Genomic DNA, 27,144 nt, shown 5'->3' on the forward strand with positions numbered 1-27,144 from the left:
GATTGTGGTATGTTTTTGAAGTTTTGAATGCAGTAGTTTTGAATGTCAACTGTTTGTATAACTTTTATTGTTTAAATAATTGTGTGTTATTTTATTATGCATCTTTTATTGGTACCCGCCTTGAACTGCAGGATATGGGGGTATACATTTTTTAATAAATAAATATGAAGTAAAACATTTTATAGGGATTCTGATTAGGGGATATAATGAAAGGGACAGAGGGAAAGAAGAAAGCAAAAAGAAGGTGGCTAAGGTGTTGAAGACAATTTTAATTGATGTTTGACTTTTTAAAACTTCCACAAGTTTCTTGGAGGAGGCTAAGCTGTTATTATTCCTAAGAGAGCTTGACTAATAGGAGGGTGTTTTGGTGTTTTGATAATATGGCACTGGTGGAGACTTTTTTTGAACAAATTGTTACAGGTTACAGCTCTGTGTTGCTTATTTCAGAATCTGTCTTTGTCTGCCACACACATTCTTGGTGCTGTTAATTATATTTCCTGTGTTCTTTTCATTTCCAGTGGCTTTGGTTTTGAGCTTTAGCACTGCTTGCAGATACTTTGCCAGCAAATATGCCGGAGGCCTTTGGAGCATCATGAAGAAGTCATTAGAAGCTTGCTGGACTCCTCATTATCAGCCAGCATTTAATGGAACAATGAGGGAGGAAAGAAGAGAATTTGATCATTTCTGAGTGAGCATTTAAGACCTTCATTTCCTGTAAGTACAGTTCTGGAATACAACTAGCACACTAGTTTCAATAGCTGGTTGAGCTACTCATTGGCTTCTGCATTTTATCTGTAGATTAGTGGAATGGCTTGATCCTACTGCTTACTTTTGGTATGGAAGATGCTGCGTGGCTATGACAAATCTGGGCTGAATTTGGGGCTTGAACTGGTATGCCTTTCTGTTCTTCAAAAGAAGCTGGTAGTTTACCTTGGGCCCTCCAAATTGTGGCTTCTTTTGACTGTGAAGTACTTCTGTTTCAAGTCAAACATTCTTTTGAATTTTATGGAGCATTGAGAGTGAGTTGGTAGAAAAGGCTAAAGATAATAATAATAATAATAACTTTATTCTTCTATACCGCCATAGTCAGATGACTTCTAGGCGGTTCACACCAAAGAGGGCTGGACAAGCAGCGAATTACAGAAAGCAAATGGTGAAGGTACACAAGGAATAGACAGAAGGAAAATATAAATTTAGTGTGGCTTCTGATTAGGAGATGAATTGGTCAAACAGTACGGTTTTAATTGCTTTCCGAAAGGCGCCGTAGGTCAGCCTGGCTCCACTGATGTAGGTACCCAGCCAGGACTGCTGTTTGCTTGCTTGGAATATGAAAGATCTGTCCAAAAAAGGATTTGTATTTACAGCCGGTGATCCTTGGGTATGCAAATGTGTTACAGTTTCTGGTTGACCGTGTGGGGTTGTGTAGTACAAAATGTGGTAGAAGATAGGAAGGCGCTAGTCCCCAGGCCCGCTTAAAACAAATACATGCAAATTTGAGCATTATTCGCGCCTCCATTGGCAACCAGTGTAGTAGTCTATAGAAGGGGCTAATGTGATCGCTTTTCTTCAATCTGAATATCAAGCGAACTGCCATGTTCTGTAATTTTCGTACTGTTTTCTTTGGGATACCCAGATAAAAGATGGTTTAAGTATGTGCATCTAAGTGTGGCGTGGACAAGCGGTTAAGTTGAAGTCTCATATACCCCCCCTCCCTTGCACTTACCTGCTACATTCAAATGTTTAAGCACCAAACATTTACACACGTACAAATAAATGCTAGTATTCTAAACATTTATATGTGTAACTTCTCTGTAACTGTAAATGCCTCAGTTATAGAACTGTCTTTTAAATGCTGTACCCATCTCAACCCACTCCCTTCATGAGAACCCAAATTTCTCATTCTAACAAGCTTGTTAATCATAAACACTTTATGATGGTTTATTATAATGCACTTTCAATACATTTTAGAGTGCTTAAGAGAACCCACCCCTTCCCCTACACTGCATTTTTCCCCAACTAAGTATGCTGGCATTTTGTTGAAAGATTTTAAATTAATGCTCATGCAGACTTTTGTGTTTAGGCAATTACATGCGTGCAAGGTTGCATTTCCACAGTTTGAACTTGAATCCACAGTTTGAACTTTGCCATCAGGCGACCACATTTTATACAAAAGATCATCCCACATTGCCTAATACTCTGGACATAGCATACAGTTACGCTAATGTGAAGTGTTGGAAATTACATTAAAATAATTTCTACCACTCAGGCAAGAGCAAGGTGCTATTTAAAATTGAGTAAGTTATTTTATTTGAACATTAAGGAACAAAGTATAATATTTTTATAGCCCTACAAATTATGAAAGTCTTTTACACAGCAAAGGGCAATTCAGCTTACAGCAGTAGCCCTTTAGTTAAAATAAGACCTTTGGCCAATCTTTGATTTTTTATGTTTTCTCAACTTTGGAATGATTTTCCATTCCTTATAAAAAGCTCTGGTTCTCTTCTATTTTTTTTGTAAGCTTTTGAAAACTACTTTATTCACTAAACATTTTTGAAATTAATTCTTTTCAAAATTTTCTTTTATGGTTTATATATATTATTTAAGTTAACTATTGTAAACCGGGTCGAGCTTTCTTAGAATGAATTCTCGGTATATAAAGCCAAGTATTAGATTAGATGTATCTGATTCCTAACTGCTGAGATTTGTGGGCTATATTTCCTTAGTGTACTAGCAATGGCATAGCTAAGACTGAATGGGCCCCAGGTGAAAAATTAAAAATGAACTCCTTATACCACACTATCTCTCCCAATGTGGTAAGGATCTAGGGAGGGGGGAGAGGGTAGGAGGAAAAATATCTTCAGAGCTTCAGTAATGAAATCTTGCAAAAAGTATACACAATCAATACCTATATAGAAAGCCTGTCATGGTAACAGAAATATAAACTAAAACGCAAAGTTCAGAGATACACATTTCCCAAAGGTAACATATTGCAATTAATAAATTCAGAAAAAATATATTTTTCTTCATTTTTTTTTTTGAGCATTGCTATGGTCCCAGTGTCTCTTTTCTGCTTTTCTCCATTTTTTCTTTCTTAATTTTTTTCCTGGGTCTCCTATCCTTTAGACATTTCTTCTCTCTATATCCACCATCTCTCCACTGTATCCCTGTCCCTATCCTCACACCATGTTCAGCATCTATGTTCTCAGATCCCTTTGCTCAAAAGCTTTCTGTGCTGTTAAGACTTGTTATACCACTCTTACCTGGCATGGATGCTCTGCCTCTGTCATAGGGGAAAACACCCTCCTGGGATTCAAGACGAAGTTAGACAAGTTACTGCTGAACCAGAACGTATGAAGGTAGGGCTAGTCTCAGTTAGGGCGCTGGTCTTTGACCAAAGGGCTGCTGCCTGAGCGGATTGCTGGGCACGATGGACCACTGTTCTGACCCAGCAGTGGCAATTCTTATGTTCTTAATGCATTCAAGGAGCTCATTAGTATTTAAATGAGCTCTCCTTGTGATGAACAAAGGAAACACTTCCCATTCAATGAGGCAAAATTTTCCATAACTGTTATACATATGTTGTGTGTGTCTATGTCCCGTGCTTATGCATACAACACATGCACAACAGCTGCACCCATCTTTCAAACTGCTTCTCCCCTGCCCGCAATCAGATGAAGCTACAATCAGTTGCTTACAGATCTTCTCCCCTGCCAACTAACTTATTGCAGGCAAGGGAGTACTGGGTTTTTTTTCAGCGGTCAAGAAAGTAGGGACATGAAGGGGAAGAGCTGTGCCTACCTTTGCTCTTCTGAGAAGGTGCCAGGCATATGGTTCCTCCCCTTTTTACCAGAGCTGCTCTGCACAAATAGCATCCATATAATTTGTATGCTACTATGCTGAGCATCACCCTGCAAACTAAAATTGCTCACAACTAAACTAAACTAAACTAAACTAAACCTTAACTTTGTATACTACGTCATCACCAAAGCTCGACTCAGTTAACAGCATTAAAAAAAAAAATACAGGATGATAACAGAAAGAAAGAAAGAGCCAATAGGTCAAGGAGAAAAAGGCTAGGAGTGATTTCCAAAATGATTTGCATAAAATTGAAAAGAGCTAGAGACCCTTAAAATAAGGGAGATTCCATTCCATAATTCAGGGTCTATTACAGACATGGGCAACTCTGGTCCTCGAGGGCTGGAATCCAATCGGGTTTTCAGGATTTCCCCAATGAATATGCACGAGATTTATTTGCATGCACTGCTTTCAATGCATATTCACTGGGGAAATCCTGAAAACCCAATTGGATTCTGGCCCTCGAGGACCGGAGTTGCCCATGTCTGTAATAGACCCTGCACTCTTAGAGGGCTTCCTCCCCCTGCTCTACTGCCTGAGCGGTCTCAGAGCAGGTGAACTGGTTCTTATAATTCAAATATGCATCATATAAGAGAGACACAAAGTCTGGCGTAAAAACCTGTGCAGAAAAACCAGCTGCCCCTACAGGTGTTTCTTCTGCCGCCTTGAGTATTTTACACCCTCTGTGTGGCATCTCTTCACCTTGGGCGTGGATTCAGAGATTTTCACCTCCGGGGAAGTCCTGATTCCCCCAGAGCACCCTTATGTGCAGATCCAATAGTCTCAAGGGGTTAGAGGGAGTTGAGCCAGAGGCCCCTGCCCCCCTCACATGCCATGTGGCACATGAAAAAAGGACAGTCCTCCACCTGCCACAAATCTGGCATGAATCCAGGTTATCAGAGTTGAAAAAGGTCCATAAATACTGCTTTTAAGCAAAATCAAGGCAATTTAAAGGAGATAGAAGTTTTTAAAAAGAAATCGGGTGATCCAAGATGGCTGCCAGATTGGTTGGTTAGCCAGCGATAGGGCGCCCTACCCCCGGCTAACCTTTGGCAAATCTTTGAGAACTGCCCCGAAATGTCACGCAAAATTTAGCATAAATCTTTTCAGCACCTATCTAGTATTCTGCAAAGAACATTCTCCCTTCGCAGAATACTAGCTTAGCATGGACCTCATGACAACCGTTAGGTGCTGGATTTATGCCTGTTGAAATCTGGTGTAAAGCTGGCGCCCAACTTAGGCACTGAAATGATATCACTCTATAAAATCGCAGCTAACTTCTAGGAAAACCCCCTCATCCGCCCACATCCCTCCCATAGATACATCCCTTTTGAGTTGCGCACAGTATAATTTAGGTGCAGACGTTATAGAATAGCGACTAGGACAGATGCACCACAAAGATAAATTTATGCCAATTAACTCCAATTACTGACACCTTGTTAACTGTTTTGCAAGCATCTACCCTTGGCCCTCAAATTTGGGTGACCTATACAGAATCCAGGAGCCTCTGCTAGGTTTCAAATTGCTTCCTTAATAAAGTATTGAGGATATTTTAATTACAACAGTCAAAAATGAGGAAATAATCCTCGTGGAAAGTGAATTAGAGGTGATCTCGGGAAATGATGCACAATGCCTCTTCTTTTTGCCTTTTGCCACTGCAGCATAATCCAAGCTAGGAGCAAGACTTTTCTGTTCTTTGAAAATGATTTCCTTTCACTCCAGATTTTTTAGCTTGATTGCTAGAAAATTCATTCAGGCTTTATTTTTTTAAGCAGTAATTTGTTTAAATGGAATTGAATCTATTGGATTTTAAACTGTTGTTTAATTGATTATTTACTGACACTAGGAAACAAACATATCATTTATTCTATAACCAGAAATTTAACACATTAGTGCTGGCAGTTTCTTAGTAAAATACAATGCCCAGCCAACAAAGGTAAAACAAATTTTATTTTCAAATAAATAATTTGAATATGTCATCTTGAAATGGGCATATCAAAGTAATGTTATTTTACTCAGTACAGAAGGAAATACATTTCTGTTTCTCCAATTCTATATAGTCTTCTTGGAGTTCCTATTTCTTATTTGTGGTTTCTTATTATGTTTTTGTGATTCTGTCTGTATTCTGCAGGAGTAACTGAAGTGAGGTACAGACAGTCCCTGAGTTACAGACACCCATCTTAAGTTCGACTCATACATAAGAACATGGTCGTGGCTTCATTTGATTTCACTGAGCAGTATTTCTAGTTGCCTAGACCAGTGTTCTTCAACTGCCGGTCCACCGCAGAAATTTCCTGCTGGTCCACGACCGGAACATGCCTCGGGTCTCAGGAGATCAGTGCACAAAGCTGCAGGCGGCAGCTCCTACACGCGTCCTGCGCCTGAATAGGCAGCCTTCTCTCTGACATAGCAATATCAGGGCAAAAGCTTTTAGATGATGTGTGGGACGAACGAAGAGCCATCGCATGTGACTTTGTGAACTGATCTTCTCAGGCTCGAGGCACGTTCTGGCCGCAGACCGGCAGTGAGGAAGAGTGGAAGGGAGGAAGAGTGAGCCAGCCGTAGGCAGTGAGGAAGAGGGAGCTGGCCGTGGGCAGCATAAAATGGCCATGTGAGAGAGCTGGTATATTTCTTGCAGAGGGGGCAGAAGACAAGAGAGACTGCTGGCTTTCTCAAGGTGTTCTTTGTAAACAAGAGAGGGCAGGACACCCAGCCTCACCCAACTGCCATGATGAAGGGATGGCACATGGAGGGAGGGAGACAACAAAGGTAGGGGAAATGATTGTATTTTCAATTTAGTGATTGGATTGTGTCAATTTTGAGAATTTTCATCTGTTGTCTATATTTTGCACTGTTCAGGAAGAAATGTATTTGTTTCTTTTTCTCTGGGGTTGTACTGCATGCAGAGTCTTGAATCTTAGGGTTTCGTTTGAATATATTAGTAATTTTAGTTTGTGGTCCCGTATTTGCATAGGGGTAATCTGTTCTGATAGGAATGAATGTTGGGAAGGATACAGTGTGCTTTGTGTAGTTTAATTTTGTGGTTAACCATTATGTGTTGTTAATAAGATTATATTGTGTGTATAAATGAAAAATGAATGGAAAAAAATAGTGTTACAATTAGTACTATTATGGGGGCAGTGTCTGGGGCAGAGATGGGCGGGATCTGGCCCATGACTTAGCCCAGTGCTCTTCAATCGCCGGTCCACAAAATAATTCTTTTATTTCCGCCTATCCATAGGTGTAAAAAGGTTGAAGAACACTGGCCTAGAATCCTACACTTCTCCCGCAGCAGATTCAGGAATGATGCATGGTCACATTAAGAACAGTGTGTGGTTGTGCATGCTGTACCTTAGAGGGAACACTGGTAGGGACAGTTGGCCTATTTGTCAGTAGGAATCTTAAAATCTACAAGTTCTGAGTTACATACAAATCCGACTTAAGAACAATTTAAAAAATGTAACTCGTTCTTAACCTAGGTACTGCCTGTATTCTACTAGTGCTCACGTTTCTGTGTAGGGTTCTGTAGCAATCTGGTTTCTTCTGCCCCTCCATCCCCCCCCCCCCCCCCGAGTAGGAAATATATTGGTATGAGGGTGCTGCCTTTTAAACAGAAGCTTTAATCTGGAACCAGTAATTTATGTAGTTTTGTAACCAACCCGCTCAGCTCGATCGTGTAAACCAACAATAACTGGGTTGTTATATCAATATTTCAAGAGACTTAGTCGAAATACCTCAGCCCCACCACTCCACCGCAATAATAATTTCTAAAGCGGGAGATTTACGTGGTACTTCATCACTGGTAAATCGTCTCAAATCGCCGTAATTGTATTCATTTAAATATTTTATATTTTAATTTTTCATTTCAATTTTTTACTTGTCAATAAATAGAGAGTTATAAAAGTGTATAAGATTGTATACTTAACATCTACACACAGCTAAACCTGGGAGTCCGACCCGACATGTTTCGCACTACATGTGCTGTCTCAAGGGTCTCCCGAGGTCGCCGCAGTCATCCGACTCGCAAGTATGAAGTCTGTGACAGACTGTGTGACAGACTGTGACTAAGTATACATGACTGCGGCGACCTCGGGAGACCCTTGAGACAGCACATGTAGTGCTAAACATGTCGGGTCGGACTCCCAGGTTTAGCTGTGTGTAGATGTTAAGTATACAATCTTATACACTTTTATAACTCTCTATTTATTGACAAGTAAAAAATTGAAATGAAAAATTAAAATATAAAATATTTAAATGAATACAATTACGGCGATTTGAGACGATTTACCAGTGATGAAGTACCACGTAAATCTCCCGCTTTAGAAATTATTATTGCGGTGGAGTGGTGGGGCTGAGGTATTTCGACTAAGTCTCTTGAAATATTGATATAACAACCCAGTTATTGTTGGTTTACACGATCGGCCTTTTAAACAGAGGCATCACTAGACAAAACTATCTGGTAGGTATAGGGAAGGTAACCTGCGTATTAGGGGGGGGCAACTTAAAGTGACATTTCTGCATATAGCAATCCTCCCTACCCTCCTTTAAATCAGCCATAAAAGATGATACAAGTTCCAAAGGCCTTAGGTAAACCTTTATCCAGTTTCAGCCACATAGAGAACAAGTATTTGATAGCACCATTTAATGAATTCTTGCATATGGGAATGAAGTCTGGAGACTAAAGAGCATTTGGTAGTTTCATACATTAATGTATATATCAAAATTACAAGCTATACCATTATGAGTGAGACTGATCAGAGGGAAATAATTGAGATAAAGGAGAAGTCAGATGTGAATTACAATATCTAATGATTGGATCCCATATAAGCATAAATTTGTGGAATCTATGCATCTTTTTGGCAGTGTAGGGGTGTTTCCTTATTTGCACCTGAAGGTTAGGCCTCTCTGACATCATCAAGCCTGAACCATTATTTGTAAGAATTCTTTCAAGCCTGTACCTAGCAAGAAGAGAAAGAAGAAAACATCTTTGCTGTTTCTGCCTGATGCATTCTGGGTATGTACCAGAATGGTATTCTAGTCAAGGACATCCATCTATGCCTTCATGCTGAGACTGTGTGAATCTTGGGGGAGTTATACTCCTATACTGTGCTTATCGCTCGAAAGGTGCCTGTGTCTCCCAGCCTGTATGAGACTTTACATAGAAAGGCTATTCATGTAAGTTCTGTTTCTGGATTGGTCTGAAGAAGTCATCTGACGTGATCCTAGTGAAAAGGTGCTAATTATAATTTAGTCTGTTTTTGGGTGTGGGGAAGCTCACATCTCATCACAGATTTTATGCACGCATCTCTTTCATAATAATTAAGACCTGAACAGTAACCTCGTGTGACTCTCTGCCTGAGAGATAGTGAATCAGACCTGAAACAGATCTGAATTCCATCACCTCAAGCAAACGTTTGCTGCCGATAAATTACAGCTTTACCAGTGGCTGAAGAACACCAAAGGATTTCTATATCTGCTAAGCTGAGGAGATGTCTTCCATTTCACCTAATTTTGTGCTGAAGCCTAATTGAATGGTGAGGATACGGAATTCTATTATCTTTAAGCTGGGATTAGATAAGTGCATCCGATTGTGATATAGGATAAGGCTTGTAAAGCTACTCTCGGTGATAATCTGTAATAGATTGCTGCTAATCAGGAATAATTATTATTTATAAAGAATTGTTTAGTGTGTGTAAGAAGTAATTTTACTTAGTTATCTATCAAGTGTGTTATGATAATTATGTACTGAGTTTCTTATATGTAATCGGATATTTTTTGAACAATATTTAGATACTAGTCATTAAGCCCATTACATTAACGGGTGCTAGAATATGTCTATCTGTCTTTCTTTCTTTCTGTGTCTCTCCCTGCCCCTGTCTCTTTCTTCATCTCTCTCCCTCCCACTGTCTGTCTTTCTTTCTGTCTGTCTGTCTCTTTCCCTGGCTCCCTTTGTCTGTCTGTGTTTCTTTCTTTCCGTCTCTCTTCCTGCCTGCTGTCTTTCTGTGTGTCTGTTTTTCATTCTCGTGCGCTGCCTGCCTATCTTTCTGTCTCTCTCCATGGCCCCCTTTTGTCTCCCCCCCAAAGCAAACCAAGATTGCTCCCTGGCCCCCTTTCCCTTTCCCCCCTCCCCCACTTCCCTGTGCAGCAACAGCAGCATTCCCACCTTCTCTGTGTAGCAGCAACAGTATTCCCCCTTCCCTGTACAGCAGCATTCCCCCACACTTCCCTGTACAGCAGCAGCATTCCCTCCTTCCCTGTGCAGCAGCATTCCCCCTTTCCCTGTGTAGCAGCAGCATTCCCCCCTTCCCTGTGCACCCACCCCTTGCCTGCTCCCCCTGTTCCCTTCCTTTTCCCTCCCCCCGTCCAGCAGCATTCCTTTCCTGCTCCCCCTGTGCATATGAGCCACAGAAATCTACTTGCCTCACAGAAAAGTGCTGCACCGCGCTGTTGCTGGCCTCGGTGTCTTCTCTACACTGGGGCCAACCCTAGCGGAAACAGGAAGTTGTGAGAGGGCGGGCCGCAGTGGAGAGAAGATTGTGAGGCCAGTGGCAGCACAGCGCAGCGCTTTTCAGTTAAATGCTGTGAGCAGGCGAGAAGGAGGAGGAGGAGGAAAAATAGATGTCGGCAGGGGGTTTGGAGGTCAGGGCGCGTGTGGCAAGCTGCCGCTCGGCGTTTGGAGGTCAGGGCGCGTGCGGCAAGCCGCTGCTCGGCGTTTGGAGGTCAGGGCATATGCGGCAAGCTGCTGCTCGCGCCTGAAGATTTTAAAAGAGCGCTTGGCGTTGGGGCGTGTGCGGCAAGCCGCCGCTCGCGCCTGAAGATTTTATGGTAATGTCGGATGGCTCGGTGTGGGCCCCATGCAGCAGGAGCTGAAAGCAGCGCTGGGTGCTTGTGAGAGGAGCCGCTGCTGCTGGCGGCCAAGGTAGGTTCTGGGAAGAAGGCTGGAGACTCGCGCATGCGCACTCCTGCGACCACAGACCTACAGCGCAAATAGGAGTGCGCATGCGCGGCTAGCTTTTTATTATATAGGATTGCTGCTGGCTTGTGAATTATATTTTTCTATTTTCTTAATAAAAGTATTTCTCATTAGCCTGGGTCTTGTGTCGTATAAATAGACAAAGAAATTTGGAGCTGGCAGAGATATTATGGTATTTCCTAGAAAAACTAACAGGTACGTAACTTGTTTATGTAACTGATTAGGTCTACCGTAAATCTTTCTACAGCAGTTATGCCCTCATATTGTACAATATTGCAGACAAGATTCCGCCATGCAGCAAATGAGGCTAAGGTTTTTTTTTTATAGTTACTATTCAGTAACCAGAAAACCAAGTACAACAAATACTAAGACTATCCCATCAGCAGACTTTCATTCCAAGACGGTATCATTAGACCCCCTAAAGGATCCTCTCAGGAAGATGTTGTATCTCTGATATGAAGCTCTAAGTTGTCCTCCTTTCAACTGCAGTCCACTTTCTCTTGGAAACATTTTCTCAACTCTAAAAGCAACAACTTGCTTCTTAGACCCTATTCTAACAGTCTGCTCACCACCTTCTCCCAGTTATATTGCAGGTAGTGAGTCATAGCCTCAGGGGCAGGAGAATCTGATGTATCTCAAAAAAGATATAGCAGAATTCGAAAAGGCTCAAAGAAGGGCAACCAAAATGATTAAGGGGATGGAACTGCTCTCATATGAGGAAAGGTTAAATAAGTTAGGGTTCTCCAGCTTGGAAAAGAGAAGGGTGAGAAAGATGAGGATAGAGGTATACAAAAATACAAACATAATCATCATATAACCAACATACAAATAAACAAACAAATCTGAAACATTTTCAGTCAGGATCCTAGCTCAATCAAGAAAATTCCTTTACAAAGCTGTTTTCAGTAATTTCAAAAAGTACAAACACTACTGAAATTGCATGGTAATAGTTATCTCTGTGACTCATTGCCAGAGGACCTGATGTCACTCGACAAACACAGAAACAAAGGAAATTATTTCTAGTAATGAGAACTGAAGCTGTGATATTAGGTGCTATATTTCTTTTGGCTTACCCCTGTAAATGTTTGATTAAATACCTTGGTGTGAAGTATATATTATATTTACTGGAGCAACTATAAGGGCTTTTCTGAAGAAATTGGTGACTGGAACTGATTACCTTTAATCAGCTGTTGAGATAATGGGACCTTCCGTTAGGTCAATACTGTGCTAATTAATATTTTATGTAAATTGAGGTTCTCCTCCCTTTTCTTGAAACTTCTCCTCAATATTGTAGTATAAGGAAGAAAATTTGAATTTCTAATATTTCAAGTATATTAATTTCTTTAACAGTTTTTCATTCTGTTTCCTGAGCAAGAGTATTCTTGTGTATTAACTTAAAAGCAAAATATATATATGTCATATTAGTTAACAGTTTGGGAAGCACTGGCTTAGGCTCTGAGCACATTAGGGTAGGGGAAATAATTGTGCACCTGATTTTGGGGGGGGTGGGGGGTGGCACAGTGGTTAGAGCTACAGCCTCAGCACCCTGAGATTGTAGATTCAAATCCCACACTGTTCCTTGTGACCCTGGGAAAGTCACCTAATCCCCCACTGCCCCAGGTACATCAGGTAGAGTGTGAGCCCACCAGGACAGATAGGGAAAAATGTTTGAGTACCTGAATGTAAACCACTTAGAATATAAGTGGTATATAAATACTAAAAATAAATAAATTTATACTTTAAAATTAATGGAACATCGCTTAGCTTTAACTTAGAGTGATGTTATCCATTCTTCTCCTCTCCCGACATGCATGTTTCACCAAAGGAAACTTTCTTCAGGGTCGAGGAAAAACAACACAGGAGCTTTATAGCATGAATTAGCTCCTGTGTTGTTTTTCCTCGACCCTGAATAAAGTTTCCTTTGGTGAAACATGCATGTCGGGAGAGGAGAAGAATGGATAACATCACTCTAAGTTAAAGTTAAGTGATGTTCCATTAATTTTAAAGTATTTAAAATAAGGCAAAATATAAAAAAGCAATAAAAAGAAAAAAAACCCAAATGTGTTAATAAAGGTGGACCGACGAAGAGTTATATGGCCAGGGGTATGTACCCTTATGGTGGTCTGAAGGTCCATACAATTGAATAATAAATGACAGTGTATGTCTATAGAAAAGTTTCTGAGACAACCAATACAATTACTTGATTATATTGAAGTTACAACTGAGGCTCTCTTTTTGCATTGTTTATATACAAGCACCGCCTCCCCTATATGCAAATGTGCTGAAGAATGCATATTCACTGTGAAATTCTTGAAACTCCCCTCAGACTTTTTTTGTGGCTAGAATACTGCTTCTAGTAGTAAAGTGTAATCACAATAAAACATGAAAATAAAGAAGGTTTTGAGGAGAGGATATCAGATAGTGATAATACTTCCGGAAAAGTCATATTTCAAGAACACTCAAATTTAAGATATTCTAAAAATATGTTAAAATAAAAAAATCAATTCATTTTAACCAGCAAATTGAGTAAGTATGATTTGAAGACACAGAGTGATTTCCACCACAGAGCACAAATGGCTCATGTTTCTGAAGTGATTTAAGAGTCTGCTTGGATATACAAGCAGATTCATGATTTCCACTACATCTACTTCCCAAATTGATACAAAAGACCTAATGCGGCTGTGGCTTTTAACATACTAAAGAAAACGATCCCAGATGCATACTTTATTATCCAAAGGACATAAAAACCCTAATAGTGAAAAGAATGATTTTATTTCTTTTATTCAAGATTGAGTTCTCACGTTGACATTTTAGTAAGGACAAGCAGCCATCTATCACAATTTGCTGGATACTGTCTGTCATTCTGTGCTGAGCTCTTTGAAAGCAAAAAAAAAAAAGAGGTTAGAGACATAGCCCCAAGCTACAGCCAGACACAAAACACCCATGCTTCTCTAACTTGGCAGTACAACACTGGGTCTGCAGCATTCGTCAGGCACTTACGGTAATAGGGATTACAGCTAGTAGCTTCACATTATCTAGCCTTCTATAAAAATGCAGGGTAGAGAATACGTGCAGTGCACTGCCAGTTCTACTAAAGAGTTTTTGTAAGAAAGACATCGGTCCAGAGCAACAGCCTAGCTGTAATCCATTTATTTCTAGAACTAATTTTTGGATGAACTCTCAGTGATTCTACTTAGGTGAGATTCCATGGCCATTTGTTCATAGTGCAAAGCTGCTTCTGAAATGCAGATGTTCTATTAATGCCAGAGGCTAAGTGCTTTTTAATTTATATCCCAGAAGTAATGATGTTCCAGCGTAATTGTTTTCAAAGGTCATTTTAGGAATTCTACTGATAAAGAATTGATAAACCTTCTGTGCAGAAGTGAAGTCAGAATGAACAGGTGGCATTCCTCTTGCTAATAACAAAGGCAAGTCTTGTCAGACAAATCTGATCTATTTTTTTGACTGGGTGACCAGAGAATAGGCTACAGGGAGCGTACTAGATGTAGCGTATTTAGATTTTAGCAAAGCCTTTGACACCGTTCCAGACAGAGTCTAACAAATAAACTGAGTGCCCTCAATATGGGCCCCAAAGTGACAGACTGGGTCAGGAACTGGTTGAGTGGAAGGCGACAGAGGGTAGTGGTCAATGGAGATCGCTCCGAGGAAAGGGATTTTGCAAGTGGTATGCTGTTCTTTTAACATTTTTCTAAGTGATATTGCTGAAGAGCTGTTTGGTAAGATTTGCTTCTTTGTGGACGATACCGAAATCTGCAATAAAGTAGAAACGCCTGATGGTATAGATCAGTGGTTCCCAACCCTGTCCTGGAGGACCACCAGGCCAGTCGGGTTTTCAGGATAGCCCTAATGAATATGCATGGAGAAGATTTTCATGCCTGGCACCTCCATTATATGCAGATCTCTCTAATGCATATTCATTAGGGCTATCCTGAAAACCCGACTGGCCTGGTGGTCCTCCAGGAGAGGGTTGGGAACCACTGGTATAGATAACATGAGGAAGGACCTAGTGAAGCTTGAAGAATGGTCCAGAATTTGACAGCTAAGATTTAATGCTAAGAAATGCAAGGTCATGCATTTGGGCAGCAAAATCATGAAGAAACTGTATAGTTTAAGGGGTGAAGAACGTTTGTGCATGAAAGAGGAGCAAGACTTGGATGTGTCAGTACATGATGATCTTAAGGTGGTTGAAAAGGCATCTGTGAAAAGCTAGGAGGATACTAGGGTGCATAGGGAGAGGTAGGGCCAGTAGGAAAATGGAGGTAGTGAGGTCCCTGCATATTTAAAATATTGTGTTCAATTCTGAAGACTTCACCTCCAAAAAGATATAAACAGGATGGCATCAATCTAGCAGAAAGCTGCTGGTTTTAGTTTTTATACAATGGTCTTATACTTCTGTAAGAACATCTGCCTTCGATTCTTGAGTAGCTAAAAATTTAATTAATCGAAACTTCATCCATTTACATGGGATGCCCTTCATAGCCATAGATTACAGATCACTAGAAAAGGGTTACGATCAATCTAAATTTATCCGTGAGCATATAGCATTCTTAAGCTTTTTTCCCCTGCATCTTGTACATGGGAATTCTGTTTTCAGACATATCCTTCCTTCCTCAGATTTACCTTGTTTGGCTACAGTTCCTCCTCCCTAAGACTCATCAGCCACCAGAACCCATCAGCTCAGCCCAATGGGAAGTGAGGCCTGTACAGGCAAAATATCCATCTAGTCCAACTAGAGTCTCCTATATCAGAAGGAATGTGTTAAAATAACAGCAATGTTCATTTTAAGTAAATTTTACTTTAATTTTAACACCAAAGTGAAAATGGGTGAAAAGTTTATTTTATTTCTTTTAACTGGGGGGGGGGGGGGGAGGAGGGTGTTTTTGGTCTAGAGACCTTGTACCTTAGCACCCTGATGAACCACTAATATTTACCGTGTGCCAAGAAGGCATCTGACATCTTCTCCCTCACTGCCGCTATTTTGTAAAATGTCTTATATCAGCCAGAAATGAAAAACAATATTCCTCAAACCACCATTTTCAAAGAGAATGGCAGTGAGAATAAAAGATATATGCCTCCCTCCGTCCCCAAGTAGGTATTACTAGTCCACAGAAGTGGGGTTCCAAAAGTTTTTCTTTAATTTGGGGAGGAGGGGTGGTTCTCTAATCAAGGGCCTCCTTGTTCAAAGGGCATATGCCAGTGGTGCCCAGAGACCTGCGAGTCCACAGCTTGGGGATCTAGAGTCTATTTTTTTAATTTCTTGGTTTCTATTAAAGTTTTAGCACTAAGTAGAAAGTAAACAATTATGCTAATCTTTAGCAGAATTTGTTACATTAGAAGTAATTCTTTATACAGTTCATTACCATTATAATTTACATTAGAACAGCTTTTTACTTCCAGCTGAGTGCACTCCAATACTTGCTACATTGGAAGTAATTGCAATGCACACCAAATCAATGCTAAGCTGGAAGCAAACCTCTGTATTGTGACTATTACCGTTTATAGCAATGGGCTACTTATTATTATGAATGAGTGGAAATGGACATGGAGAAATGTGACTTTGGCGCCCACAACCTCTCACATTATCACGAAAGTGTCACAGCACTTGTATTATTAATTATATAAGTTGCTTCTTTGTCTGGGTGGAAAATGGGTTCTTATCTGGAATCAAGTATCATAGAAATTTATCTTACAGTCAAGCAGCCCATTAGGCTCTGTTCAAAAGGTCTCTGGAACGCTCTTGGATCACCACACCAGTCCAGAAGCTCTGTGGCTGCATTATGGAAGTTGGCAGGATTCTGTAAGTGCTGAAACAAAAAAAAAAATAGCATGGTGCATGTTAAAGAAAGAATGTGTAGATTTTGAGTTCTCTATTTTTAGTACATTTAAGAAAAAATGCAAGGAGAGGAACCATGTTCAATAAGGCTCTAAAACTTTCATACACATGAAGAGTGATGAGCTGTTGTGGGTTTACAAGACAGTATGGACAGACTCTGAAGTCAACTTGGAATTTTAATATTCATAAGAAACCGTAACATCATAAGCATTGCCATACTGCAACGGACCAAATGGCCATCAAGCCCAATATCCTTTTCAAACAGTAATCAATTAAGAGTTAGCATATTTGGAGCATCACAAATCCGGACACATGGTCCTCACCCCATCCCTGCTTTGTTCTGCCTCTAAGCTCTGTCGTCTTTTCCGAAGAGCTCCAGCTGCGTCTGGAGGGCCTCGAGCATGCGTGGATGTGTGCAAAATCATTGGCGTATGCTCAGAGGCTCTACAGATGCGGCCGGAGCTCATTGAGGATTTCCAAAACCCAGACAAACTACTGGGTTTTGGAAAGTCCATCCGGGAACATGGACAGTCCTCTAAAAAGGGGACATGTCTGGGTTTTCATGGATGTCTGGTAACCCTAAGTTCAGGTCATAAGTATCTGGCAAAATCCTAAAAGAGTAAAACAGATTCTAGAAATAAGCACTGACTAGGGGGACCTGCAAAGGAAGTGGCAGTTGTAGGACCACTAGGAAATAGCGATCACAACATGATCCGGTACAAATTAGAGGTAGAACTGCAGCGACGATGCTCAACTTCAGGAAAAGGGAATTATGACACTATGAGAGCAGTGGTGAAAAAGAAACTCAAAAATTGCTCAAAACGTATGGAAACCGTAGAGAAAGCATGGTCCATATTCAAGGATGCTGGAATATGCTGGAAGCACAAAACCTGTACAGTCCCAGGTTTAGGAAAGGGTGCTAAAAAAATCGAACAAAAGACCCGGTATGGATAACGACAAAAGTAAAGAGGGCGATAGGAGATTTTAAAAAATCGTTCCGAAAATGGAAAAAGGACCAAACCGAGGAAAACCGGAAAGAACACAAAAATTACCAGAAAAACTGTCACTGAGTGGTTAGGAATGCAAAGAGAGAATACGAGGAGAAGCTGGCTGAGAAATCCAGAAACTTCAAATCGTTCTTCAGATACGTCAAGGGGAAGCAACCGGCGAGGGAGGAAGTAGGACCGTTGGATGATGGAGACAGAAAGGGGGTGGTAAAGGAGGAAAAAGAGGTAGCCGACAGGTTAAACAAGTTCTTCTCGTCGGTTTTCACGAGTGAGGATACATCGAATGTACCAGAACCCGAAGAAATCATAAGTGGAGATCAAGAAGAAAAACTGGTGCATATAGAGATAAGCCACGAGGAGGTCCTCAAACAGAAAGACAGACTAAAAAGCGAAAAATCACCGGGCCCGGACGGAATCCACCCAAGGGTTCTAAAAGAGCTAAGGAACGAAATAGCGGAAACTCTCTGACAAATTTGGAACTTGTCCTTGAAAACTGGGAGATCCCGGAGGACTGGAAAATAGCAAATATCACACCTATCTTTAAAAAGGGATTGAGGGGTGACCCGGGGAACTACAGGCCAGTAAGCCTGACTTCAGTCCCAGGCAAGATGATGGAGGCACTGATAAAGGACACCATCTGTGAACACATAGAAAAAAATGGACAACTAAAAGCGAGCCAGCATGGCTTCTGCAAGGGAAGATCGTGCCAAACGAACCTACTGCACTTCTTTGAAGGGATAAACAGCCAGATGGACAAAGGAGAACCCATAGACATCATCTATCTCGACTTCCAAAAAGCCTTTGACACGGTACCCCCATGAGCGGCTTCTTAGGAAGCTGTGGAGCCACGGGGTGGAAGGGGACGTACATAGATGGATTAAACACTGGTTGGCAGACAGAAAGCTACGGGTTGGAGTGAAGGGCCACTACTCGGACTGGCGGAAGGTCACAAGCAGTGTTCCCCAGGGGTTGGTGCTCGGACCGCTGCTGTTCAATGTATTCATAAACGACCTAGAAGCGGGGACGAAGTGTGAAGTTATAAAATTTGCGGATGACACCAAACTCTGCAGCAGGGTTAGAACCACGGAAGAATGTGTAGACCTACAAAGGGACCTAAACAAACTGGAAGAGTGGGCAAGCAAATGGCAAATGCGTTTTAATATAGAGAAATGCAAGGTCATGCATTTAGGGAAAAAAAAACCGATGTTCAGCTACAAAATGGGGGGATCAGTGCTAGGGGATAGTAACCTTGAAAAAGACTTGGGTGTGCTGGTAGATACCACAATGAAACCAACGGCACAATTTGCAGCAGCCTCCAAGAAAGCAAACAGAATGTTGGGTATTATTAAGAAGGGCATTACAACCAGGACGAAGGAAGTCATCATGCCGCTGTATCGTGCGATGGTGCGCCCGCATCTGGAGTACTGTGTCCAGTATTGGTCACCGTACCTCAAGAAGGACATGGCGATACTTGAAAGGGTCCAGAGAAGAGCGACAAAAATGATAAAAGGTATGGAAAACCTTTCATACGCAGACAGGTTGGGAAGGCTGGGGCTCTTCTCCCTTGAAAAGAGGAGACTCAGAGGAGACATGATAGAGACTTTCAAGATCATGAAGGACATAGAGAGGGTGGAAAGGGACAGATTCTTCAGATTATTGGGAACTACAAGCACAAGGGGGCACTCAGAGAAGCTGAAAGGGGACAATTTTAGAACCAATGCTAGGAAGTTCTTTTTTACACAGAGGGTGGTGGACACCTGGAATGTGCTTCCGGAGGTTGTGATAGGACAGAGTACACTACGAGGGTTCAAGGAAGGATTGGATAAATTCCTGAACGATAGGGGTATTGAAGGATACAGATAGAGGTAGAGATAGGTTTTAGACAGAGTATGGATAGAAGGATAAAAGGGATTAGAGAAGGATCACATTACAGGTCATGGGCCTGATGGGCCGCAGCGGGTGCGGACTGCTGGACACGATGGATCTCAGGTCTGACCCAGCGGAGGCAACTTCTTATGTTCTTATGATTCCTTGACTGCCAACTACAGATCTATTGCCAACATACCATTTTTTCTTAAACTAATGGAAGGACTGGTTAACATCGATCTCATGAAATATTTAGAAAAGTTCAACATCCTACATGATTCTCAGTCTGGTTTTCATACAAATCATAGTACTGAAACAATTTTAGCTTCCATGACTGATCATCTTTTCCATCTGTTTTCCCTGGGGAAAAGCGCACTGATACTGCAGTTTGACCTGAGCAGTGCCTTTGACCTTGTTGATCATGACATTTTGCTCAGATGCCTTGATTCCATTGGCATTTTCAGACAGGTACTAAATTGGTTTACGGGTTTCTTAAAAAAACATATTTACCAGATTTACAGCGAAGGAACTTTCTCTCAGGCTTGGTGTAATCCCTGCGGAGTTCCCCAATCTCCCCTTTACTTTTCAATGTCTATATGGCACCATTGGGAAATATGTTATCCAATTTAAAACTGAAATCATATATATAAGCGGATGACATTGCAATTATTATTCCCATAATCTCACTGGCTCAATTCATCTCATCTGTCCTTACTAAGGTAGAACAATGGACTATGCAATTTAGATTAAAACTGAATTTGGATAAAACTACGTTTTTTTTGGCAAGTCCTAATAACAAGATCATGAATATCTCTTTGAGATTAAATGGGTCAGGCCACCCAATTAATTCTACCATCAAAATCCTGGATGTCATCTTGGACCGAAGCTTGACTTTTCAAGATCACACTAACTCTTAGGTTAAAAAATGTTTTTTCACTTTATGGAAACTTCGTACCATTAAACACTGTTTTGACTTCTTCTCTTTTCGACTGCTGGTTCAATCCTTGATCTTAAGTATTTTAGACTATTGCAATATTATATACTTGAGATCTTTTAAGAAAACTATAAAATGACTGAGAATCGTTCAGAACGCTGCAGTCTGTCTCATCTACAGTCTCAAGAAATCATATCATGTAAGCCCATATTACAAAAAACTACACTGGCTGCCCATGGAAGCAAGGGTTATTACTTCAAACCATAACAGGTTCATCCCCAATCTATCTATCTCATCATTTTGACTTTCCAGGCATAACTTGTACATGTAGGCCCTGATTCTGCAAAGTGCTCCCGATTGTAGGCAGCTGTAGGTGTCCTACAGCTGTCTAATCAGCCAATCGGGAGGCACTTTTTCTAAAAAATAAATGCTCCCCAGGCAGGCCGCCTATATTGAAGGCGCCTCCAGGGAACCTAGAGAGGCCCACAAGCCCGCCTAAGCTCGCTTAAGGCTAGGCGGTAGCCTTAAACGAACCTAGGCAGTCCTACATGTCTCCCTAGCAGAACGGGAGATATTTACAATGTAGGCTAGCAAAATGCTGGCCTACATGGTAAGTAGACGTGGCCGATGTATCTAATCGCGGTAAGGATTTCCCTGCCATGATTAGTATAGTGGCCACGGCTATGGCCGCAAGTCTCCCCTCCCCCCAGCGATCGCGGTAGGAGGGTGCCCCACTCCTCCTACCCCAACAGCCCTCCTGACAATCATGGCAGGAGGGTACCCAACCCCTCCTGCCGACACCCCCAACGGCCCTCCTGACATCGCGGCAGAAGGGTACCCAACCCCTCCTGCCAGCCCCCCCAACGGCCCCCCCTAAGATCGCCGGCAGGAGGGTACCCAACCCCTCCTGCCGGACTCCCCCATGAACCCCCCCACCCCGGAACCCCCCCTTAGTCTTACTTTCCAAGTTGGACCGGAAAGCTCCTCACACGTCAGGTCAGCAGGCCCACCTCCGTCCAAATGAGGCGGGCCCGCCTCTCCCCTGCCCAACCCACAGGATCCTGAAAGCTGAGTGTTTTGAGTCTCTTCCTTCCCAATAATCCAGATAATTTCCTTCCAATCTACCTACTCTTTCTTGAGAAAGTACCCAGAGGGGATCTACTAGTATACATGGGGAAAGACTAACCTATGTTATGATTATTTGGAATATCAAAACTATTCACAGATAGGAGACCAATTCATTTCATAGTGCTACAAGTGCAACCAATTATGAGACTACATATAAAGAGACTCAAAGGCATAGTTATCATTGTGGGCTACCATTAAGATGTGTTATCTTACATTAACCCACTTTAGCACAAGTCTCATTTTAAGGAATGAGATCTAGTTACTAATAATCGGGGTAATTAGCATAATAACAAACACGTTTTCATAGAAGCCCACTAATAACTTCTACCTCCTGTTTTACTAAGGTCACGGTGTACTAACTGATTAGCTAATTGAATTATAGTGCACTAAACGCTAACGCGTCCATAGACTAATATGCACACGTTAGCATTTGGCACGTGCTACATCGATTAGCAAGTGCTAATTGGTTAGCGCATCTTGGTATAACAGGGTCCTAGTCTCTTCAGTTGTGCAACTTACCACTCAATCACATCACAGCCTAAAAAAAAGTATTGTTCTGTGATTTGATTCATTTTATAGTCGGTCAGAGAACAACTAAAGAGTTATGATATAAGCCTGTCCTGGAGGACCACCAGCCAGTCGAGTTTTGGGGATAGCCCTAATGAATATGCATGAGAAAGATTTGTATATAATGGAGGTGACAGGTATGCAAATCCGCTCCATGCTTATTCATTAGAGCTATCCTGAAAACTCGACTGGCTAGTGGTCCTCCAGGACAGGGATGGGAACCACTGATATAAGCAATATGTGGGAATCAATCATAAGATAAAACTTTATTTCTAAAGGTAACAAATATAAGCACAGACTAAAAATAGCCCCATCCGTTAACACAAGCTCTTTGGAAAACACATTAAAAATGAAATGTATGCTATCATGCCAACTTCAGCTGTTTGCCTTAGTGATGACCAAATATTATTCCCTAGAGCTGTTTGCTGGAAACCCTGCTGCCCACCTGGATTTCAAGTGTATTCAAGTAATAGCAAGCTCTAATTGCACCAAATCATCAAAAGTGATGCAGTACCCCATGTATACTGAGATATGTAAACAGCAGCTACAAGCAGCTCTTTCAGTCTGTTGATTTTAGAAGATGTTAAGTTCATGAAGAACATGGTCAAAGTATTCTAAAACTATGAAAGCTGTAAGTGAACATAAAAGATTCATAGAAATCACAGTATTTCCCTATTACATCAAAAAGTAGTAAAAGACAGCACCTCACCACTTTGTCTCCCTCAAGCAAACTATACCAGGTTGATATACTCTTAGAATCATAAGAACATAAGAATAGCCTTACTGGATCCATATTATGAATTTCTTGTTGGGCTCCTAATAGACCGTGGATAATGAATGCATGGAATAGCTAGTTTTAGAACAATAAAGACGAGGAAAAGAAACAGAATATAGTTTAACCATAAGTTGTCGCATATGCTGAATGATGAGTATCTACACAAAACATTGCAGATTAAAATAATCTTGACTAGCATATGATTTTTTTTTTCCAGCTGTTGTTAAAGGTCCTTTTATAAATTGTAATCCCATTTGCGAATATGACCAAATTCTTCCATGTACAATAAAAATATGTCAGTCACAAAGTAATCATATGGTTAATGTGTGTAGCTAAAACCAGATCCATAGCTTTATTAATTTATAAAAACACTAAACAGAAGCCCAAGCTAGAAGAATTGCAAAAATCCTTTAAATCAATTGCCTGGGTGGCCCACCTGCTATATGCCATAGCTTCCTTTAGACCAGTGGTCTCAAACTCAAACCCTTTGCAGGGCCACTGAAAAAATGGTTAATGTCTTATTAAAGAAATGACAAATTTCCATGAGGTAAAACTCTTTATAGTTTATAAATCTTTCCTTTTGGCTAAGTCTTAATAATAATATTGTAATTTATAGCTAAAGAGACATATGATCAAGAAACTGTTTTATTTTACTTTTGTGATTATGATAAACATACCGAGGGCCTCAAAATAGTACCTGGCGGGCCACATGTGGCCCCCGGGCCGTGAGTTTGAGACCACTTCTTTAGACGAACCAGGACTTCAGCTGGGGCCTTCATCATATGAAAACCTCAAATCACACCCTGACACCCAAGTTGCAACAATGACTTTGCAAAAGTAGATCACAACAGTTATAAAAATAAGAGAGAAAATTCTCACCCATAAAACCATGGGATCTATTAACCACATTTATGAAGACATTCACCCAAGACGGGGTACAATAGGTATAGTTTGACATAAAACTTACAATTTTGTTAACAGCATAACAATAATAAAATGACCAAGTATAAACATAAATACAATAAGGGACCCTTTTAAGTTACAGTGTGTGTAGCAAGCTAGACTAGGTGCAGAACAAGTATATAGTCAGTCACCCTAAATATTAAAGGCTTGGGAGAAGCCAGGCTTTTTTACCTGAATCCTGAAGTAGAGGTAGTCTTGAGTTACCGTATATACTTGAATATAAACCAAGATATTTGGGCCAAAAAATGGTCCAAAAATGGGGTTTCGGTACTGCCCTGGTGGGTCTGGAAGGGGGGGAGCGGACAGGATGGCTGTTTCTCTGCAGAGCTGCCAGACAGGACACCAGGGAAGGGAGAAGGGGTCGCTTTTGACCTGGTACCAGTATTTGAATATAAACCATCGGTTTATATTCGAGACAACCTTTTTACCTCCTTTTTTAGAAGAAAAAAAGGTTACATCGGTTTATATTCAGATCAGTTTATACTTGAGTATATACGGTACATGTAGCCCATCTAGAAGTAAATTCTAGAGCAGAGGTCCCCAAAGTCCCTCCTTGAGGGCTGAATCCAGTCGGGTTTTCAGGATTTCCCCAATGAATATGCATGAGATCTATGTGCATGCATTGCTTTCAATGCATATTCATTGGAGAAATCCTGAAAACCCGACTGGATTCGGCCCTCAAGGAGGGACTTTGGAGACCCCTGCTCTAGAGCATGGGAGCTACTCCTGAGAAGGCTTGCTGGTGGGTATCACATCATACAATTTATTTTAATGAAGGTACAATTAGCGATTCTCCTTGAGATGATCTTAGTGGTCTCAAAGGTGTTTAAAGAGCTATCTTGTTCTTTAAGTATTATGGTCCATTTTGTCTGAGGACCTTGAAAATCAAACATTGACTTTAAATTTAGGTCTGTAAGGTACTAGTAGCCACTGTAGTTTTTGCAGGAAGGGTGTGATGTGGTCTCTCTGCTTGCAGTCTTTTATCTGTCCTGTTGCAGTATTCTGAATTAGCTGGAGTTAATAACAAACTCTCTTTGGTTTGATCAGTGTACAGAGCATTGCAGTAGTCTAGTTATGATGTTTTCATGGCATGGACCACTGTAGTCACTCTCATCTTTTCAATATATGGAGAGATATTTTTTAGCTTACATAGGTGAGAGAGAGAATTTTTAAAGGTTGTTTGATTTTGCAGGATCACAGTGAATGATGAGTCTAGCATTATCCCACAAATCCTGACCTATGATTTTAGGGGGAGTTCATACTTCTCAAAAGGTATTTTGAAGTGAGGTATTTGTCCACTTGTGTTAGGAACCCAAAGAATCTCTTGTTTTGCTTGGCTTCAGGCAGAGTTTGTTGGTTTTTGCCCATTCCTGAGTTGTGGTTAGATAGGCAGTCAGTTTACTCAAAGCTTTGGGTAGATTTAGTTCAATGGATATGCTTAGTTGCACGTCATCAGCCTAGATATAGAATTTTATGTCCATTGATCAAAGCAGCTCTGCCAGAGGCTTAATATAGATATTAAATAAAAGGGAAACAGTATGGATTCCTGTGGCACCCCACAGTTCGGTGTCCAAGGTAATGATGTGGTATTGCTGAATAGAATTGATTGTTTTCTGATAGGATTGAAACATTTCAATACTGTGCAACTGGAACCGATTTCTGCCAGTATTATGATCCATAGTGCTGAAGACTACTGACAAATCTAGCAACACTAATATTGAGGCAGATTCCCTATCACAGTTTCTGTGCATATCATCAGGAAGGGATACAAGAACTGTATCTACTCCGTATCCAGGTCTGAAGCCACATATGACATGGGTCAAGACAATTACTTTCAATTAGCCAGTCATTGAGTTGAATGCAGACTGTCTGTTCTATAAATTTTGCCAGGAAAGGAATGTTAGAGACTTGTTGGTAGTGTTTTAGCTTGTTCTAGTCAAGAGGGCTCTTTTTCAGTAAGGGGCACACTTCAAATCTCTTTAGTTTTTTTGGCAGCTGCCCTACTACAAGAGAGAAGTTAACCCTTCAGTGAGGCCTCTGCTCACTTGTTGTACTATCTTTGCTGGGCAGAGAACAAGAGGGATGTTGTAGGCCATAGACCTTTCAGGACTTTTTCAAGAGCTTCCTCTATGACCTGGCTGAATGAATCCCAGATGGCTGTGCATGGTGGGGGAGAGGGAGCTCTTCTTTAGCTGGTGAGAGCTTAGATGGGACTGTCTGTAGGTCCTGATGGAGACCATTCATTTTGCTGGCAAAGTATGTGGCAAAATAATTGCTGTTTAGTTATGACTGGAAAGGTTGATTCAATTGTGGTGTTTGCGGTAGGCTACTTACTATTTTAAATAGTTGTTTGGTTGAATTTGCAGCTTGTTGACAGAAATATTCTTATTTTGGCTGTTGTTTGCCATATGTGTTTGATATAGCTGAGCCTTGTCTTCATCTAAGTGACATTTTTACCATTTTCTTTCAAGTTGATGTCCTTGATCCTCAAGGATCTGTAGCTCTGGGGAGAACTATTGAGAACATTTGTTCATAAAGCACAGGACCTTCTTTAGAGGAGATGTTTTTTTTCTAATGCCATCACTAAGCATGCATTCCAGATATAACCTGATCTGCCACTATCATCATCTTTTCATCTACATGGGTGTAGGACAAGGCGTCTAGGAAGTTATGAGGAGTTAGATTTATCATGTCTTTAATTTCCTTCTAAACTTTGGTTGGGCCCATCTTTATGTAGTCCTTAATAACAAAGAAAAAAAAAATTTGATTAGAAAATGATCAAACCATGGTAGGGGTATTATCTCGATGCTACCAACCTTGTACTAAAGGTTAGTGCAGAGCACTAAGTCTAGCAAATGAACTTTTAATGGTTTGGAGACCGATCACCTGAGTGAATCCTAGAGCTGCCATCATATCAAGGAAGGTAACAGTGGTGATCTCTGGAGTTTCAATGTGTAGGTTAAAGTCTTCCTTGATCAGTAACCTAGGATAGCTCAGGATTACCTCAGTCACCAGATTCAGCAGTTCTTGCACAGATGAATTTCAAAGTACCTATTTTTTATTTATTTATCTTATTTTTATTGTATCCTTTAATGTTTATTTCTTTGTTAACCTATATTACTTATAATTTCAATGCACCCTATTGTCTATTTTCTGTAAACCGCTTAGAATCCTAATCGGAGTTTAGCGGTATATAAGAAATAAATTACATTACATTACATT

The 27,144-nt window shown here is 40.9% G+C and overlaps 1 protein-coding gene across 10 annotated transcripts in view; it reads right to left on the minus strand.

The window, feature by feature from the left end:
- ZMIZ1 (zinc finger MIZ-type containing 1) overlaps positions 1–27,144 on the minus strand; it is a 1,043,290-nt gene that overhangs the window by 325,399 nt on the left and 690,747 nt on the right. For all 10 annotated transcript variants that reach the window (XM_033942175.1, XM_033942176.1, XM_033942168.1 and 7 more), the window contains exon 8: positions 16,540–16,653. In XM_033942175.1, the coding sequence (XP_033798066.1) occupies positions 16,540–16,653 (114 nt within the window). The remainder of the gene's footprint in view (positions 1–16,539; positions 16,654–27,144) is intronic.

This window comes from Geotrypetes seraphini, chromosome 4, assembly GCF_902459505.1.
Source record: "Geotrypetes seraphini chromosome 4, aGeoSer1.1, whole genome shotgun sequence".
Lineage (NCBI taxonomy): Eukaryota > Metazoa > Chordata > Amphibia > Gymnophiona > Dermophiidae > Geotrypetes > Geotrypetes seraphini.